This window comes from Suncus etruscus, chromosome 8 (genome assembly GCF_024139225.1).
Source record: "Suncus etruscus isolate mSunEtr1 chromosome 8, mSunEtr1.pri.cur, whole genome shotgun sequence".
Classification (NCBI taxonomy): domain Eukaryota; kingdom Metazoa; phylum Chordata; class Mammalia; order Eulipotyphla; family Soricidae; genus Suncus; species Suncus etruscus.
Genome location: NC_064855.1, coordinates 38,651,928 through 38,672,695, shown reverse-complemented (window position 1 = coordinate 38,672,695; position 20,768 = coordinate 38,651,928). Strand labels below are relative to the sequence as shown.

The window sequence follows — 20,768 nt, the reverse complement described above, 5'->3', positions numbered from 1 at the left end:
GTGACTCTAGCACACTCCACCCAGCATTAGACTACCAGTGCCTCTTAATCAATGCCTCTACCATTGCCTCTAGATTTTTTCTTGTGTCCAAGTTTCCTAGCCCCCACTATTGTCTGCCACTCCTGAATGGCTTCAACTCATATTTCCAGGATGGCTAATGACAATAGGCTAGGCTTTACCTGCTCAGTGTTATTTATGTATCTTCTTTGGAAAAATTACTACTTGAGTCCTTTATTTATGTTTCATTTCAGTGAGTTGTGTGTCTTCTTATTATGACATCCTAAGAGTTCTTTATGCCATCCTAATAAAAACTGGCCTTCTCAGAGGCTGAAGCAATAGTACAGCAGGTACATGCCTTGCATATGGCTGCCCGGGTTTGATCCTTGGCATCCCATATGGTCTCCCAAGCTCTACCAGGAGTAATTACTGAGGGCAGATCCAAGAGTAAATAGCACTATGGCCCAAAGATAAAACAATCAAACAAAACTGGCCTCGCTTAACTTTCAAGCAGTTTCTCTCACTTTGTGAGTTATCTTTTTTGTTTTGTTTATGTTTTCTGGTTTGAAAGGTATACCTAGTAGTGCTCAGGGCAGTGTGCCAGGGATTACTCTCAGTGGTGATTGGGAGACCATGCAGTCACAGCATACTGAACCCACTGAGCCTTCTTTTGGCACTCTGTGCCACTGGCTTTTCATTTTTGGAGCAATGTCCTTTAAAAGTCCAAATATTTTCATTTGGATGAACCCTATTGCTTTATTTTCTTCCTTTGTTGCAGTTTTTAGTATTCCTTCACTATTTTTTTGTGCCTGTTCAAGTGCTTAGGCACTGTATAAAGACATGCTTGACCAAGAGGGCTGTTTCTGTAGGTTTTACACTTGGGACTTGAGCCACTCCATGAACATTTGTTGGAAATAACAGACATGTCCGTTTCTACTTCTCTGATGGCTAATGAGGACAAACATAAAAACAGGACAGATGTTTGTATGTATTTTTATTTTGTGAACTGTTAATTTCTTTTCTCTATTTTCTGTGATTCCTAGTTATTGTTGTTGTTTAATTAATGTAAGAGAAACACTTTAAGTGTTTGTGATACTGATCCCTTGCTGGTATATCCATTCATTTTATTTGTTAATAGCACTTGTCATAGGCACAGTGAAGCTGTTGTGAGCATCAAAAAAAAAAAAAAGTGAATATTTAGCAAATGTTGACCAAGTCTGTGTAGGCATGTATGCACTGTCTGAAAATGAACATGAATGAATATGCCTGATCAAACAACAAACAAGGGTTCAGGAGGAAAGAGTCAGCCCAACATACCCTGGCAGGCAATCCCCACAGATGGCATCACTGGTGGCAGAGCAGTTGGTCTTCTGGAAGCGGCTCACCAGTGCACAGTCCAGGCATGGCTTGCACTTCTGGAAGCCCCAGTCCTCCTTGAACCTGTGCGGCCGGCAAGTCACACACTGGGCATCCTCCCCGTAGCCAAAGCCACATTCCTGCAGGGATTAGCAAGCCATAGAGAGCTATTCAGACACTGCAAGCATGAAAAAGGAAAGAGGGTTGGAATAAAACGAAGACTTTGTAATAATTACTGAGTGCATGCCTTCCTAGATACAAAGGCAGCCTTTTCAGCAAGTTTAAATATGTCTCTTGCTGCTAATAATCTCTCTTACGAATATAAGTATACACTTAGTCATCCACTTTATTCAAGAAGCCAAGGGCATTTGAATAACAAAGATTCCCTAGGCCTCCCACTGCTGCATTATTGCCAGCTTATGGCAGAATTATGGCACTTCTTCTTTTCTAATGAAGCCAGCCATGTGAATGTGCAGTGGCTCAAATCAGGGACATAGTCAGACAATAATTCATTGAACATGGGCAATCACATAAGAAAGTTCATAAAAATGTGCATGCCTTGGAAACTGATACAAAGGAAAAAAAGAAGTTTAGAAGATTCAGCAGTTTCATGCCATATGATGGTAGAAAGTGTCCTGAGCACTACTTAAATGAACACCAGCTCCTTGTTTGGATAAAACAATGGGAGCTAGAGGTCCATCATCCCTCGGCTTGGACATTAGACATGCTATTGCTTTCTCTAAGGCCAGAGAAAGTAATATGGCTTCTTGTCTGCCAAATGACCTTATATATAGGGCTGAACACTAACCAAATCAGAGGAAAATGTGCAATTATCATCCAAACACAACATAAATGATGCACAGATATGATTGAGAAAGTTTAAAGCACCAATTCTAATACACAATTATGTTATGGACTTCCAGGCTTATAAGTGTGATAACATTTCTTATACAATTTAATAATATGTGCTAATGCCTAGTGCATACTTTATGCCAGAAACTTTAGACATGTTTTTCCCTATTCATTCAAATTCCATCACAATAAGGTAAACACTATTGTATTTTCACTTCATAGATGAAGGCCTGGAGCTTCCCAGGATGGAGATTTTACCTGCAGTAACTCAGTTAATCTAAGAATTAGACCTCACAACTTAATGTCCTGGGATTTAGAGTACCATACTGCTGTATCTAACAGAAATTTTACCTGACATCTACAGAGGAAGATGTCTGAAAAGTCACACAGCAAAGGTTAACATTTGTTATCTGTGTTTTTTGAGGGTTTCTATAGAACCATGGTTATAAAAGTCAGATCAAAGAGCCGGAAAGAATTTCATAGGTTGAACTCAGACTGGTCATTTTGCTTGCCAGTATCCATTCATGACTGGGTTTGTGAGCACCACTAAAATTGACCCTCAAGTGTAGATATGAGAGTAGCCACCAAGAACTGCTAGATAAATGACATCCCCCATAATCAAAACAACAACAAAAGACATGCCAAAAAAATAGCAGTACATCAGTTTCCAAATGCAGAACTGCATTGGCAAGCCCCCAACAAAACTGATTTATAATGTTTTAGAGGGGAAACACCCAGCAGTGCTCAGGGCTTACTCTGGCTCTGCACTAGGAGTTATGCCTGGTGGTGCTTGGCATATGAGATCCCAGGGATAAAAATCCGGGCCAACTAGGTGACCAACCCGCTGTACTTTCTCTATATATCTGATTCCTTATTCTGGAGAGCCTCCATATACACTGCTCAGTAAATTACAGATGCTGGGATCTGATCCCAGCTACAACAATATCCCTGTTTGTCTATAAAAGTTTATGTATTTGGTGGGGGGGGGGCAGGCAAAATAGTGATGCTCAGAGGCTACTCCTGGCTTTGCCCTCAAGCATTACTCCTGATGGTACACTGGGATGTCGGGGATAAAAACTTGGTTGGCCTTGTGAAGACAAGTGCCCTACTTTCTCTCCAACACCAAATTTATGTATTTTAAATCCTTTCCTTCTGTATATGTAGTCAATCAAGCAGTGCTGCCTTGTCCAAGAATGACATAAGGACATTGACAAAGGATAGAATGACGAAGGATAAAATTCTTTTTTTTTTTTTTTGGTTTTTCGGCCACATTCGTTTAATGCTCAGGGGTTACTCCTGGCTAAGCGCTCAGAAATTGCCCCTGGCTTGGGGGGACCATATGGACGCCGGGGGATCAGGACCGCGGGGGGGGGGGGGATCGAACCGCGGTCCTGATCCTTGACTAGCGCTTGCAAGGCAGACACCTTACCTCTAGTGCCACCTCGCCAGCCCCAATGAAGGATAAAATTCTCTGCACTCAATAAATGATTTAGTAAAAGATATTGAGTCAATCTAGATTTCTGTCCATTTAAACTACTATCATTTGCTTTCCTTTCTTTTTGTTTGCTTATTTGTTTTTAGACCAAACCTGGCAATGGTCAGGGATTACAATGGGCTCTGTGCTCAGTGATCACTCCTGGCAGGAGGACTCAGGAGACCAAAGTGGAAGTCAGGGAATCAAATCTAGGTCAGTCATAAGTAAGATAAGTGCCCTATCCAATGTACTAATCAACTCCTTCACATTTGAGAGGAGTCATGCTTGCCTTCCTCATCTTTCTCATAGTTCCTCTATCTTTCCAAGGTACATCTTGAATAAATATTCAACAAAAAGCAGGGGAGGAGGAAAAAGGTGAGGGGAAGGTCAGCAGTATTCTATATCCTGAGTACTCCCACTATACAATGTCTAAAGACCCGGAACAGAAAATATTGTTATTTAAACAACAAATTAGAAACTGCTCCTGGCAGTCTTTGTGGACCAAATGGGATGTCTGGATTTGACTGGGGTTCGTCCTGGGTCAGCTGAGTGCAAGGCAAACACCCTACCACTGCGCTATGGCTCTGGCCCCAACAGTTTATTTTAGGGGACCATTGGTGGAATCAAAAAGTGTATTAGCAACTTTATAATTTGGCAACCACAGGTTTTTTGCTCATTTGTTTTTGGACCACACTCAGGGCGTGGCTCAGGGGTTACTCCTGGCTCTGTGCTCAAAAATTATTTCTGGCAAGCTCGGGGGACCTTATGAAAAACCGGGGATCAAACCCAAGTCAGCTGTGTGCGAGGCAAACGCAGTACACACTTCGGTTCCTGGAAACCACATATTTCACACACACACACACACACACACACACACACACACACACACACACACACACACACACACACACACACCTTCAAAGAGCATCTATAATTTTAGTAATGAAAAAAGTAATATAAATATTTTATTTATTTATTTATTTATTTATTTATTTATTTATTTTGGTTTGGGATCACACATGATTTATTCCTAACTCTTGCTAAGGGATTACTCATGGCAGGGTTCAGGGAATCATATTTGGTGCAGGAGATCAGTCCTATATATATACATATATATACATGTATATATATATATACATATATATGTATATATAGTGTTATCAATGTTAATACTTTTTTCTTTGTTTATTTGTTGCTTTGGGTGTGCTCAGGAGTTATTCTTGGCTATGTACTCAGGAATCACTTCCTGGCAGGCTCAGAGAACTATATGGGATACTGAGAATCAAACCTGGGTTGGCAAGGCAAGTAACCAGCTGGACTATCTCTCCAGTCTCCAAGATAGATATTTTTAAACTATGCCTTAAGAGAGGCAGTAGATCTCTGGGGAGACAACTGAATTTTCTGCTGCACATTTTCTGGACAATATGGTTCTGCGCTCTGTGCTTTCAGGAAAAGAGGTATACTTTGGCTGAGTACTTGAGTTGCTGGTAGTGAGTTGCATAAACCCCAAGGCTGTGAGTCTTTAAACAGCCTCCCATCCTGGTCTCTCCAGATCAAAGTGTGGTTCACATGACACTTGGTGGTGGGAACCTCTTATTCATTCAGCATCTCCATGTAAAAGGTTAGTGCAAGAGCAATATTTCAAAGCCCTGCTTTGATCCAAGCAGCTGGGATTTGAGTCTCACTATAAGATAGCACACACAATGGAAAAAGGGGGAGAGTGGGAAGAAAAACAGGGCAAGAGAGGAGGCAGAGAAAGAGGTATTTACAGTGAGAAAAGCCTGGATATTGTTTACAACTCAAAGTTGCTTGAGGGGAAAGTGTGTGTTTCCCTTCACTGTACGCATAGACACCAATAATTATAACTCTGCTATATTTCCCATGGTTGTTCTAAGAACTCTCTGGCTCTCAGTCCCTTCATCTGTGAGATGGGCATAAAGCACATACCTGGAAAGGTTCATAGATGCAGATACAAAGTCTCATAAGTAAATCTAACAGAATAGGTATTTACCAAATGAATTATACTAAAGTGATATTTCAGATCCTTTGCAACTCAATAAACCAAACCTGCTGATTCAAATAAAAAAAAACTTATTGGGGGTAAAGAGACTCCCCAGACCCTAATTTTAGCGAGGTTACTTAAAACATTCTTCATGTATTTTAATACTTTTATTTATTATGTATTTTATTATTTTATTTTATTAAATGTTTTCTTTTATTTATGTATTTCAATACTTTTATTAGATAAAAAAGTTTCTCTAATACAAATCACAACCATTTTTTTTTATTTAATTTTTTGGTTTTGAGACAAAACCTGGCAGTTCTCAGGGTGTACTCCTGACTCTGTGCTCAGGCATTACTACTAGCAGGGTGCCAGGGATAAAACCGTGTTGGTCATATACAAGGGAAGTGTCCTACCTGCTGTTCTGCTATATTGTCTCTCCAGTCCTTTACCTCCATTTACAACAGGGGTCTCAAGCTCGCGGCCCGCAGGCCATTTGCGGCCCTGTACAACATTTTGTGGCCCACAGTCGGCCTTCAAATATCGCAGTATTCGCGATTATTTGATTACTTTTTTTTCTGTGAAATCCTTTACGCGGCCCTGCCTCACCCCGACTTTGCCTCCTGTGGCCCCCAGGTAAATTGAGTTTGAGACCCCTGATTTACAAAAACAGGAACAGAGACTAAGAGACAGTACAGTGTTTAGAGGTATGTATGTCAAGGGGTACTCTGGTTCTCATACTCATACATACTTAGCAGGCACTCAACCTAGATTTGATTCCTGGCAGCACAAAGTCCCCTAAGTATCACCAGGTGCACTTCCGGAGAACCCCACCCAGCACAATAAGAATAACCTCAGGAATGGATCAGGCACTGCAGGACCTGAGCAGCACCACATGTTTGATTCTCGCATTGATATGCCAGCTCCTTTAGCTGAGAATAGCTGGTATGGCTCCAATTCTTCTGAGCACTGCTGTGAGTCTTCCCTTTTTGCCTTCAACCCTCAATTAAAACAAGAACAGAAGTCTCAACCTTAGCTGGCTGGATCATGTACTTCTGAATGGCAGAAGTCATGGTAGAAGAAACTATGACATTTCTGTGCCAATAAAAGTTTTGTTGTAAAAAAAATTACAAGTTACTTCCTTTTTTTCCATAATTGAGACACATGAAATAAACTTAAAACTACTATAAATGGATGTCCTGATCATCTCACTTCTTTTGAAAAAGAATCTAATTTAAGATGATATTGATACTTGATTTTTGATACCTGACTGTACACTAGAACTTATACTAAAGAGAAGAACTGTTTGGACCAATGTGTTCTTGCTTTCTATATTTTCTGTGTCCCATCCACATCATTATAATTTGTCAAATGAGAATTTCATGCAGGTATTTTTTTGTTGCTCTAACCAAATAATATATAGAAAGAAAACAAAAGTATAGTCCAAAAGGTTTATAATTGGCCTTTACAAAGGATAGTCACTATTTCTGCTTAGAGTTTATATTCTTTGGGGGCAGCAAAACTCATTGTTTTTGATTAGTCTGCATGTAAGTGAGAGGTTGAGATAAGACATTGTCTATAACTATCACAAAATAATAATAATATTTATAGAATATGAACTACATAATCTCTTGGTAACTTATGAGAAAGATTATTTTAGAGAAACTTTATTTACTATTTATTTTCACTAATGTATTTGCTGTTGTGAAAATATAACATTAAGAAAAAAATCCTGGGGCTGGATGTAGCCAAAAATTCAAACAAACAGACAAACAAAAAACAACCTAATGTTTTTAAAACTCTGAATGATATAACTTGCAGCTAACTAGGGCTGTATATAGTAACTATTTTACTACATTGAATCCAATACAAATTAACTAGAAATTCAGAGAAGATATTTCCAGGGAATTAAATTACAGTATATTGTCCATGGGAGAATCACTTTCAATGCTGATTGTCCTATTTCTAAAGCACCATAAACAGAGGCGCTGCAATTATTTGAAATCCAGGCCCTAAAGTAAACAGCATATAAATATTAAATTACCCCTAATAGGCATGTCTACTTTGATGTTTTTATTTCTTATAATAAAACTAGATGGCAAAAATACCTTGAAATATTCCCCATTAACTGGGCCAAGAAGAAGAGAGGCAAAGAACTGAAAGTAAAATCTAACAATCACTACTCAGAGTGATTGAGGCCACACAGAATTTGTCTCCTTCAGAAACTGTGTCACAGGGCTGTCCAGAAACAGTCTCTGCCCTGTTCTTTTAAATCACATTTTATAATTAAAAAACTAAAACATGCAAGATATTATTTAGGTCTTAGGCCACACCTAGCAATGCTCAGGGGTCACTCCTGAGGTGCTCAGGAGACCATAGAAGGTGCTGAAAATTAAACCTGGATTGGCTGCATATAAAGCAAGCACCCTACTAGTACTATCACTCTGGTCCATGCAAGCTATTTTAAAACACTGAACAGTGTATCCTCTCATCTCGAAGTTTCCACCCCTCCACACAATCCATTGCCAGGCCTGGGAGAAATGTGTGTGTGTGTGTGTGTGTGTGTGTGTGTGTGTGTGTGTGTGTGTGTGTGTGTATTACTGCAACTAATGGATAGAAATAAACAATTTATTTATTTTGAGAACGATTTATCTATTTTGAGGGAGTTCAGAGGGAACATATAGTGGTGCTCATAATTTATGCCTGGCTTTGTGCTCAGGTACATATACATATATGGTGCTGGGGACAGAACTGAGATCAGCAGCATGCAAGGCAAGTGCTTTAACCACTGTATTATCTATCCAACCTGTGTGTGTATTTTAACACAATGCTCAACTAAACAAACTCATTTTTTTAAATTTCACTCAATAGTATCTCAAAATGCTCCACTTCAGTATATGGAGAGATACTCTGCTTGATAGATGTGACTTAACTTATTCTGTAGAAGTCTTCTATATCACTATTATTGCACCCCAAGTATTGGGACAGAGAGGGTGACCCTAAATGTTGAGAGAAATGAACCGGCACCTTGCAAAAAGAAGAAAGAGTATAAATGGATTTGGGGTGTAAAGAAGCAAAAAGTACTTGCAGAGGAGAGTCATTCACTCTATCTGTTTTTAGGCTCACCTTTTTTTTTTTTTTTTTTTTGGTTTTTGGGCCACACCCGGTAACGCTCAGGGGTTACTCCTGGCTATGCACTCAGAAGTTGCTCCTGGCTTGGGGGACCATATGGGACGCCGGGGGATCGAACTGTGGTTCATCCAAGGCTAGCACAGGCAAGGCAGGCACCTTACCTCTTGCACCACCGCCCGGCCCCTAGGCTCACCTTTTGAATGACTCTCTCCTTGCCAGACTCTACAGGCTCCTTTAAGTCACTTTTGAATAGGCAGAACCCTTAAGTCTCATGAAGTCAGTTGCTTGGCTGTTCTGTCAAGTAGGCTTGGCAGGAACTCCCACTCTCAATATCTGATTAGATTATCATCTACCATCCCACCTGGCTCACTTAGAACAAAAATCCTGTTAGTTTAGTTTAGGATAAATCTTCCCCTGCTCAAGCTGATGGCTTCCTTTTAATCATTTTCCAATCCACTGCTCCCCATCCTGCTCCTTGGCTATAAATTCCCACTGCTCTATGTTGTGTCTGGAATTGGGCCCAGTTCTATACTGAGGTCTTTTTGCTCTTACTGCATTAGTCATAAAGAAAATTTGCTTCTGCTGCCTTAAAGATTGTCCTGCCCTGGTTTTATCTAATTCATTGCAGGTTGGTTTGAAATTTTCCCTCTCATCATTTCATTACATGACACATATGCTTAAATGCATCCACGGGGGCATGGGGTAGTGAGTAGGACAGAGAGATGGAAAAAGAGAATGGGAGAAGTCATTCTGTCATCTGTCTGGATTTTAAATTTAGGTATTTGTGTTTTGTTATTATGGAGAAAATTGGGCCATTAGTATCCATAGTAGGAATGCATTTAGGCTTTAAAATAATTGTATTAGCTATCTTTCTTTTCAAAAATGTGATCTTAAAAACTTTAAGGAAATACTTGGGACTTCTCTGAGTCCTGCAGACTACGCTTTGATTAATTAGCTGAGAAGAAAGTTAAAAAATTAAAGTATTTTCCTTCTTACTTGTAAAAATTAAACAAAAAGGGGAAAATTCTTACTATCCGGGAATCTTTTTTTATAAAAATCTGGCAGGTTTACACACCTGCCACTGACAAAGATACTTTACTTGATCAAACTGAAGTCTGACTCCTGAATCTTACCTTGGGCTCATATTTTCACTTTCTTGCTAAAACCAGTTAGTTCCATTTAATCTGAACACTTGTTTACTATATTAAAATGAGTCTCTCATGCCTTTCCCCTAACCTAGTGAAGTATGATCACTTGAACTATTTTCAGTAAAGATGTTAAGAAGCTAGTTATGTGAGTTTACTCAGAATCCTCACTCCTGATATTTCCTCTCAGACACTTTCCATACAATGACCACCATCTTGCTCCTTGACTATAAAGCCTCACTTGCCTATGACTAATCCTGTCTCACTAAAAAAGTCACAGTATAGTGGTTCCCACACCTATCCTGAAGGTCCCCACAATACCCAACATCTTTAACAAATTAAATTTTCATTCACAACACACCACAGCCTGATGGGTGATAAGTATTTTTTGCTTGGATGGACAAACTTTCCCAATGCCATACTTCTTAGGACTTATTGCTGATATTGCTGCTCTTAATTTTTCAGGGATCAAAATTCCTCTAAAGGCCATGGTAGAGGTCTCTTTTTGTGCAATCAAACTAACCTTCAGGGTGGGGATGGGAAGCATGGTAGTGGAGGCCAGGGGTTAAGGGTCAGGCTGGGGTAGAAAAGCAGAGCTGGGGGTGGGTGGGAGTTGAGTGTTTTTTTCTTACCTGGGTACCAGGGCCAGAGAAAGCCTCTTCCCCAGATGTCAGGCTGGGGCAGTGACCACAGTCTCATTTGACCCAATCATTTTGAACCCACAGTTGTTGGCATTCTAGTAGCAAAATGACTCAAAGTAAACAGTATTTAGATGTCCTGTACTCCTTTTTCCTCTGCAAATCCAACACTTAACAAAACACCAGTGAATCCTACCTTCGTTTTCTAGGTAGTAGCAGCTTCCCAGACCACAAGGGAGAGGTTCACAGACCAGCAATTGTCTAGCAAACACATCTCAAGAAGCTCAGGACTAACACACTATTTATTTATACAACCATCAAGTTATAAACTTTGATTCTTTAAACTTTAAAAATTTTAATTTGAACAGAGTCTATGTTATTGTGGAGAAAACTCTAGGGTACACAAGGAGAAATGACAAATTAGATTTATGTGGCTAATGTTAAGAAATCAGCTTTTAATTCCTTAATACCCCAGCCCAGACTTTTAGTTTATGAAAATCATGAGTTGCCTTTTTCTTTTTAAAGAAAAATGACAAGCTAGAGCCTGCTAATATTTGACAACATCACTGGGCTTGATTAAGTATAATTAAACATAAATAAAGTAAGCAACACTGTAATTAAATGGCCGAAATGAATCTTTTTTAGGTTTGCAAATTACATTAATTTTTTCTTGTGTGACTCTTCAAAAGGATGAAACTTTTTTTAAGTAAACAGCTTTAAAAATAGAAAGTTAGACTTGGACCCAAATGAGAAGTATGTTGTTATTTACAAGAATTAATTTTTTTAGCATTAGCTAAAGTCATCCCAATAATTGGTTAGAAAAATTGGCTTTGAAAACCGTGCCAGAGACTTGAAGTCTGTTTCAAGTGGTTCATGCAAAAACTAGTTTTCTGATTTACTGCTGGGAGGTGATCATGTTAAAAGCACATTGTTGGCATTAATTCTTGGTGAGGAAAAAGGGCAATAACTGGGTACATTCTAGACAATAACAACAAGGAATTGAATGTGGCACTACAGGAAAATAAAAATCTTTCTTTCTCACCCAATGCCATTTCAACATTGGCAGAATGGCTGTATGATACTCCAACATATATTTATGATTATAATTCCACCTATCCTTAAGAACCAAAAGAACAAGGTAAATAAGGTACAGTTTGCCTCAGAAATAAGAAAAAGGGGTAATTTTTATTTATTTATTTATTTATTTATTTTGTTTTTTGGGCCACATCTGGTGATGCTTAGGGGTTACTCCTGGCTATGAGCTCAGAAATTAGAAATGGCTTGGAGGACCATATGAGACACCGGGGGATCGAACCAAGGTCTGTCCTAGGTTGGCACATACAAGGCAAACGCCCTACTGCTTGTGCCACCGCTCTGGCCCAAAAAGGGGTCATTTGTTCTCTTCCTAGTAGTGGAAAGGACAGAAAAAATAATTCAGTTCAGTGAGAAAAAAAAAGAACCTCAAAAACTAACTCCCAATGGTTTAGCCCCCTGTGACAGTTTCCCCAAAGAAATGGGATATTGACTTATTTCACTGAGTTATAGTAAAAGAACTGAAATAAGAATTGATGAGACCCATGGCCTTCATGGATGGGGCCTGAAACCAAGATGCATATTTAAAAATGGAAAAGTTGAAGGGACACAGAGGTGCCTCCTGGGGAAAGAAGGCACTAAAGGCTCCCAGGGGTTTAGGCACCTTAGAAACTGATCAAGAGCATGTCTTCAAACAGCAGCCAGGATGGGGGTGCACCTTCAGGAGTTGAAGGAGTCTACAAAAGGACACAGGGCATATTTTAGGTGAAAAACAATATGTACATCTCTTAGAAAACTGATTCCAAACAAGAATTTCTGAAAAAGTTCATTATCTGGAGTAGCATTGCAAGAAAGTTTAATTTAAAAAATTTATGTGGTTTTTTGTTTTTTGGTCACACCCAGCTGTGCTCAGGAGTTGCTCCTGGCTCTGCACTCTGAAATTGCTCCTGGCAGGCTCAGGGGACCATATGGGATGCCAGAAATTGAACCAGAGTTCGTCCTGGGTTGACCGCGTGCAAGGCAAACGCCCTACTGCTGTGCTATCTCTCCAGCCCCATTTATGTGTTCTTGATCCTCAATAATATCACCAACTTTCAAGTGATTGATAACTACAATAACTGACAGTTTCTGAGACACAGATGAATACTGGCTTTGTGAAAAGAAAGACTCAGAAGTAGTCAAGTAACATCTCTGCCTTAGTGTTCCCACATATAAAATAGGAGCAGTTTTCCTCTCTACTTAAGTCATATTGTTTCTGATCTAGTGCGTGGTCATGTGATACCTGGCTTGTATAGTGTCAGCTAACATCACCTCTTTTGGTTACATGATATGCGTGATAGAAAAACAACTGTCATAATGCATATTCATTTTGTCTTGATTATTTGGCTTTTGTGGCCATGTCTAGTGGTTTTCAGATCTTACTTGCTGGCTCTGTACTCAAAGATCACTCCTGATGGGAAGACTCCAGGGATAATATGTTGTTCTGGGAATTAAACCGGTTAGCTGCATGCAAGATAAGCACTTTACCACTGCACTATCTCTCTCGCAATTGAGGCAAATTTATTGTGTCAAGATACAACTTTCAGGGGAATAAAACTCAAAGCACTCAAGAAGAAAGATTAAAGTACATATTTTCAAAATGGCTAGAAAAATGGAAACGCATCAATCAACATAAATGACCCTGCGATTACCAAATATGGGGCTTTTGTGTGGACTTGTTATTACTGAATAATTAAATGGAAGTGTGAAGAGGTGGGGGAAGCACTGACTACATACCACAGGTGTGTTCCAGTACATGTAGTCTTTAGGAATTCCGTTCCAGAAGCACTGGCAAACCCCAACTACATGTTTTAAGTGGTATAGATCTAACAATGGGCCAGTGAGTCCTGACACCTTAAGGAAAAAGTGGAATTGAAAACCTTCCAAAGAAAATAATAATTAGAAGTAATAAAACCACAGATGGAAATTTTAACTATACTGCTTAACTAAAGTCTTTCCAAGCTTTAGTTTTAAGACACAGATATGTATGTGTAGTTCAAAGAAACTCATGACCCAGAGTTTTTCATTTTAGAGAGATATAGTAGAAAATGGACAGAAGTTGTGTTTAGTACAGTAAAAACACACAAGTTAGTAATGCTAGAATACAGGTATATGAAAGCTCTTATGTCTGGGAAAACATACTGTTTTACTTCATTTTTTTTATTTTGGTGCCACACCTGGCAGTGCATTACCTGTTCAGAGCTTACTCCTAGTTTTGTGCTCAGGAATCAATCTTGGAAGGCCTTTGAAGGAGCATATGGGGTGCTGGGGATCAAACCTGGACTGGCCACATGCAAGGCAAGCACAACCTATCCACTCTACTATTGCTCTAGTCCAAAATGTCCTTTTTATAAAATCCTTAAAGGTAGAGAAAACTTTATTATAGAGATCACTAATTTGAGTAAACCTTTTTATTTTTAATCTTTATTTAACCTTTCTACCTTTTATAATTTTAAAAATATTTACTCTTTATCATATTCAGAATAGAGATGGATAAATGTCAAAAATCTTATTCCTTTATAGTATACAGTGAGACCAAAATGGGAATAGACAGTATTGAACTGTGAGAGATAGACCACCTAACAAAAACATAACACTAAGGTCAGGATAGTCCCCTGGGGAAAATCTGAATAGGTTTAGAATATAAATGGGCAACAAAAGTGCATCTAGGAAAAAAACAAATAGATTGTACAGGACAAGCAAAAACGTATCCAGAATAGATTAAAACATCTTTAAAGGAGCCTGAACAATAGCAGAAGGTAGAAAGCTTGCCTTGCATGCACCCAACATGGGTTTGATCCCAAAACCCAATAAAATGCTTTGAGCACCACCAGGAGTGATTACTGAGCATTTCTCAGTGTGGACCAAAATTAAACAAAAGAGTGTTTTAAGGTCTTCTAGATGTAGAGGGCAACATAGGCAAAAATATAATGGGAAACAGTTGCAAACTTATGCTATAGTTCAAGAGTACCTATTGAGGGGCCGAGCAATAGCACAGTGGTAGGGCATTTGCTTTGCACATAGCTGACCCAGGACGGACCTGGGTTGTATCCCCGGCATCCCATATGGTGCCCCAAGCCAGGAGCAATTTCTGAGCACATAGCTAGGAGTAGCCCTGGAGCATCATGGGGTTTAGCCAAATACTCCTCCCCACCAAAGAGTGTCTATTGATTGACTATGAAATCAAAGTAAAAGACTCCAGTCTTTGTTCTTAAATTACCATTGAATTTTAATGTGTTACTAATATCCTTAATGTCTTTGTCAACTTAAACAATAGTTCACATATTAGAAACTCAGGTGGAGAGATGATATTGTATTGACAAAAAAAAAAAAAGAAAAAAAAAAGGTCAGTCTTTGTACTCACACATGGCTAACCAGGAGACCCTAAAGTTTGGACAGTTCATGTGTATTTGACTCCTTTTACGTTTGTTTATGTCATTCTCCATGATTGAATCTTGATGAAAGAAGGTTGAATTTGCCAAGCAGAGTGGCTTTAGATATTGAACAGTGACAAAATGTTTGCATTTGATTACAAAACTGAGATTAGTTGAGGAAATAGTGAGAAGGAAGAAATGTATTAGAAGTGAAATATGACAGTGGTGGAGAGTCTTAAAAACTGATGGTTGTGCTTTCTTAATCTGGAGGCTAGCTCTAGCCAGCATGGGGTTTTGGGAGACCTTCTCCCTAGCTTGGGTATGCTGGAAGACTTGGCAGGCCCCCAACTCTCCCCCTCATCTTCCCCCAGTCTTCAGGCCTTCCCAGGCGGCCAGAAAGGTGGGTACCAGGAGGACTCTCTTTGTTTGTTTTTGTTTTTGGGCCACACCCGGCGTTGCTCAGGGGTTACTCCTGGCTGTCTGCTCAGAAATAGCTCCTGGCAGGCACGGGGGACCATATGGGACACCGGGATTCGAACCAACCACCTTTGGTCCTGGATCGGCTGCTTGCAAGGCAAACGCCGCAGTGCTATCTCTCCGGGCCCAGGAGGACTCTCTTAAAGGGGCCACCAGGCTTCCCCCACCCCTCCCCCAGCAAGAGGGGGGGCAAGGGTACAGGGAGGAGGGTGGGCAGATGCCTGGCTTCCGGTTCTTTACCAAATCCTCTTTTGATCTGGAGGCTAGCTCTAGCCAGCATGGGTTTGAGGAGACTCCAGGCCAAATGCCTTTTCCCTAACTTGGGAATGCTGAAATCCTTGGCAGGTGCCCAGCCACCCCCCTCATCTTACCCCGGTCTCCAGGCCTTCCCTGGGTGTCAGTCCAGGAGGCCAGAAAGGTGGGTTTCTAGCTTGGGGGATGCTGGGAGTTGCTGGGTTGCGCTAATGCAGTCACTGGCAACTTCTCACCACTCTCCATTTTCAAAACAAGTATACATTAATAGTATTCCCTATGATTATGGTATGTTTTGCATATGCAGAATGTCTATCTTGTATTCTGCCCTTTCTTACACCATACAAGCTCATTTTTATTCCTTCACTCTCTCACCCCCAACCATCATTACCCTACAATTACCCTTTTTAACTTTAGTACTGCACAGGCCACATCACAGACCAAAGTGGTGCATTGGATTTAATACCCCCAACTATTTCAAAAGACATAAAAGGGACACGTATATGTCTTTTGAATATTTTATATGTATTTCCTTAACAGCTATAACTCGTACTAAATATTCTCTTATACAGTGACGATTTTCCCCACTTTTTGTCTGTTCTTCTCTTTGTGAGCTGTTTAATAAGGAATTCTGGTAAAAGAGTTCCTCAGTTTAATATTTATGTTTGAACCTAGTCATGGGGGATTGTTAGACTTGTTCTAGTGGCCCCTATATGCACCAATAATGCCACGTGGCATAGTTCCTCTTTTGCATAGGCACATTAGAAATGGAAAAATACTATACATACAAACAAGTTCTTATCTAATAAAGACAGGAACACACAAATCTTGTAATGCAATGGGACCTTACACCCTGAACATTGACATAATGACCTGGCTCAGGCCTCAGAAGAATGAGCATTCTCCATTCACCCCTGAATCAGGGAAGCCATCTACGAAAAAACCAAGGTTGTCTATAACATCACCTGGAAGCAATCCTCTTCCAGGGAAGACCCTACCGCTGCTCTGACATTGACCTTCTCAAAAGATACTTCCCTTAACAGTGAGAAGACTTAACAACAACAATGACCTACTTTCTGGACAGGGCTCTCTGCAATGCCCTCTAATTGTGAGGTGAAACTAAAGGACACTCCACATCACCCTGACTTTGATGTAGAATATGCAGATTCCAGGATCTTTAACTACAGAAACCTGACACCAACAACAGTGACTGTGTGAAACATTAAAATGTATTGACTCTACAAACAATGACTTGGGTTGGACAACCTAGTATGCCTGGAGCTTAGAGTTGGTCTTATGCCAGAAAATTTCAGGGTTAGGGTCTCCTTGTATTTAGGCCAAAGCTTTTCCTTTCCATGTCCTCCATATTTTGCTGGGCCTATGTAAACAACAATTGCCACTCTAACACTGCTTTTACTGTGCTCCTTTGACTCTAATCCTTAAAAAAAAAAAACACTAAAACTTTTGAGGTTAACTTAAACTAATATGAATGTGCATGGGACTGTAAAAAAAATACTATGCCTTCAATGTTAAAGAAGTTGCATACATTTTGTAGCTTTAGATCACTTTGTGTACTGCTAAGAAATGTTATAATGTACTACAATCTGGGGACTTAAGAGACAAAGTAATTGTGCATGGGTTTTGTTTTATTTTTCTTAATTTTCTTTGGCTGAAAGTTCAAAATTAAGGTATCAGCAAGGGGATTTCTTTTGAGAATTCTGTTTATGGGTGATTGTCTTCCCACTGTAACTTTACTTTGTCCTCTTTCTTTGCATCTTTGATCTATAATAAAATAAAAAAAAAACCTGATGGTTGTGAAGGTGCAGGATCTGTACATTAAAACCATACAGGATTATAACCATGTTACATAAACAATAATAGATTGTAAAATAAATTAAAAAGTAGAAGTATAGAGTTGAAAAGATAGTACAGAAGATAGGGCACTTGCTTTACATGTGGTTGATCCAGGTTCAATACCTGGCATCCCATATTATAATGAATCATAATGAACCAATTGAATCTATTTGCTGTTTGAAATATTCATCTGATTTCAGTGTAATCAGCCAAAAAAGGGATCACATCTATTTAGAGGGATGGGTCTAGTGTCAGAGAATGAGGCACAGGTAGAAAACATGCTTGCCTGACCTCAGAAAACAGAGAACATGGAATAGACAAGTATACCATTTGGGCATCTGAATGTATCCTAAGAATCTTCTTTCTCTATAGTGTCATCGTCTAAGCTTTTATTTTTCTTTTTAAACTGTCATCTTTCTTTTGTCATTTTCTTTTGGTTTGAGAGCAGGTGCTCTCAAGAAATGCTCAGAAAGTGTGTGCAGCCACTCTTCGCAATTCCTGGCTACTCTGCTATGTGAATGCTCTGGCCCCAAACCATGAGGCTGTTCCAACTTCATGATGCTGGGAACTATCAGGCCACCTGCCAATGCTCAGAGAACTCCAGGAAGTTCTCTCAGAAAGAGACTGACTTACTAGAGAAAACAATATTAATGCATATTAAAACAAAAATATTAATAAATATAGAGGCAGAATTAGATTACTTTCCTTTAAACAGCTTTCTCACTGCTCAGGAAAATTATTACCTAATAAGAGTATTTCTTATTAATATCTACAGAGATTTATAAAATACATAAACTCATAGCAGATCCTCTCAGAAGATGAATTTATTTGTATATTTAGGTGGGGTTACACTTGGTTGTGCTCAGGGCTTACTCCTGGTAGGGATCAGGGGATATTTTATGGTGCCTGGGAATTAAATGGGATCCACAGTGTGCATGCAAGAGCTTAAACCCCTGTTCTAACTCTCTGGACCCAGGATGAATTTAAGGAAATAAGAACGAGTTAAGAGGCTAGGAAATATACAACAGTTAGGCAGGAGCATAATCTGGGTTTGATTTCCAGCACCACTGTTCTCCCGAGCACAATAAAGTGCAGTTTTGAAAGTTCTACTGGGTGTGTGGCTTAGCATGGCCAGGATGACCCAGGCAATCCCTCACACCAGAAGGTTTGGCAGTGATCCTATCCTCTGTTCCTTGCAACAAACTCAATTTAATTGAAAACTGCTTGAGATACAACTAAAGACCTTTACCCAAGAAATAGAATTGACAAGATCTTCATCTATTATTCTACTAATTCTCCAGAAATTATTCTGAGGCTATATTCTCCAGATTCAAAGAATCAAGTTAGAGAGCCATTCCTGATAAATATTTTTACTCAGTAAAGTTGAGTAATTCTGTGAATTCAAATTCAAATTTTCACAGAGATTTAGGGATATAATTTTTGGATATTATAAATATTTATTTTCCTTTTGGTTGTTACTATATTTTTAATTATTTTGTTCATTGATCCTACAGGCATATAGATCTATAGGTAAAATCTTTTACAGTCTACAGAGTAAAACTTATATCTGACCAAGTTCCTCCAGGGAATTAAAAAATAAATTAAGATGCTACAGTTTAACTAGATAACAGAATTCAAATGTCAATCTATTTCCATTCAAATATAAACCCCAAAATACTGAGGCCATATTTTAAGCCCAATAACCAGACAAGGCTATCTATCAAAATAACTTGTGGAATACATATTATTTGTTTCCTGCTGTTTGTAGGTCATTGATGAAGACTCAATTTTCTCTTCTAGAGAAGGACTTCTCTTTCAGGTCACTTTAAATAAAGAGAAAAATATTTTCTCCCTTTCTAACAGAAAGACTTTGATGCTTTTTTTAGAACAAAGCCATACATCAATTCTCCACAACTAGTTACATCTTCAAAAGGTCAGAAAATAAAGCAAATGGGTGCAGAGCTCTGAACATCTTCCCCTACAAAAAAAGAAAGGCTCCAAGAACATCCAAGACTCTGAAATATGCCCTGCTAGGACATCTGTTTCTTAGCAATAGTGGTTAAAGTGATATATGTATAAAGTACTCCTAAATGAAACAGTCACTCATTAACACCCATTAACAAAGACACTTGTCAAAGTAAGATTCAAAACTCTGACTTGGAAAAAGAATGGTCATCCTGAAGCAGCCTGTGTATGAATCAACAGTTTTGAAAAGGGGATCATGCAATAATTTGGTTAGAGTGACATAGTAAGCCAAGAAGCCTGCCATAATATCCAAATATTCATTAGAATATAAAAAGGACCCAGCTGAAAATAAGAATAAAAATCCAGCTGAAAAGAAAATGTTTTAGAACACAAATGTTCAACTTTACCACACATTTAGCATCTACCTTAGACAATTCCATGCCTGGTCCACATTGCTTGCATAGAACACAGTTTCCAGAACGATCTCTGAATTCTTGTTGTCTACAGTCTCCTGTTTCACAGATCCCCTGACGTGCCTAGAAAAAAATGTTTTATAAAATGTTACCTTAAAGCAGTGGTTCTCAAATAGTGGGGCGCGCCCCCCAGGGCGGGGGGCACAAAGCTCCGTAAAGGGGGGGGGCGTGTGATCTTGGCAAACACTGTCATAACAAGCTAAGCCCCGTGTTTATGTGTCTCTATGTCTCTGGAGCTGAGAATTGTTGTGTCCTGCTTCAAACCCTGCTTTGAAAAGCTATGCATTGCAAAACGTGCTCATTGTAGCCATCACCTCTGATTAAAAAATCAGCTAAAGTTATTTTATATATTTTTGTTTTTGAGGTTAAAGTTTTTTTTAATAAAGATACTATTTACAGTCGCGGGGGGTGCGAAAAATGTTTTCTTCTTCCTAGGGGGGTATGTCAGAAAATAATTGAGAAGCAATGCCTTTAAGTAAACTATATATTATATTATATAGTAAGCTACTATTACTTTTATTTTTGGGAGAAAAATATCAATATTACTCACAGAACCATTATAATCAAGTTAGACCTCAACTCAGTGAGACCAATTTAATTTTAACTTTTAAAGAAAAATGACTTTTCAATAAGACAGTGGAACTAACAAGTAAGTAAGTCCGATTGTTCTCTGCAGTCACTGCCTGGATTTTCTCTTGGCATTAAT

The 20,768-nt window shown here is 39.1% G+C and overlaps 1 protein-coding gene across 1 annotated transcript in view; it reads right to left on the bottom strand.

Annotated features, from left to right (window-relative positions):
• The window catches only part of TNFRSF19 (TNF receptor superfamily member 19), a 126,807-nt gene that overhangs the window by 77,107 nt on the left and 28,932 nt on the right, over positions 1-20,768 (bottom strand). The window contains exons 3-4 of the mRNA XM_049778268.1: positions 20,015-20,125; positions 1,315-1,493 (exon numbers count right to left, since the gene is read on the bottom strand). Of these exons, the coding sequence (XP_049634225.1) occupies positions 1,315-1,493; positions 20,015-20,125 (290 nt within the window). The remainder of the gene's footprint in view (positions 1-1,314; positions 1,494-20,014; positions 20,126-20,768) is intronic.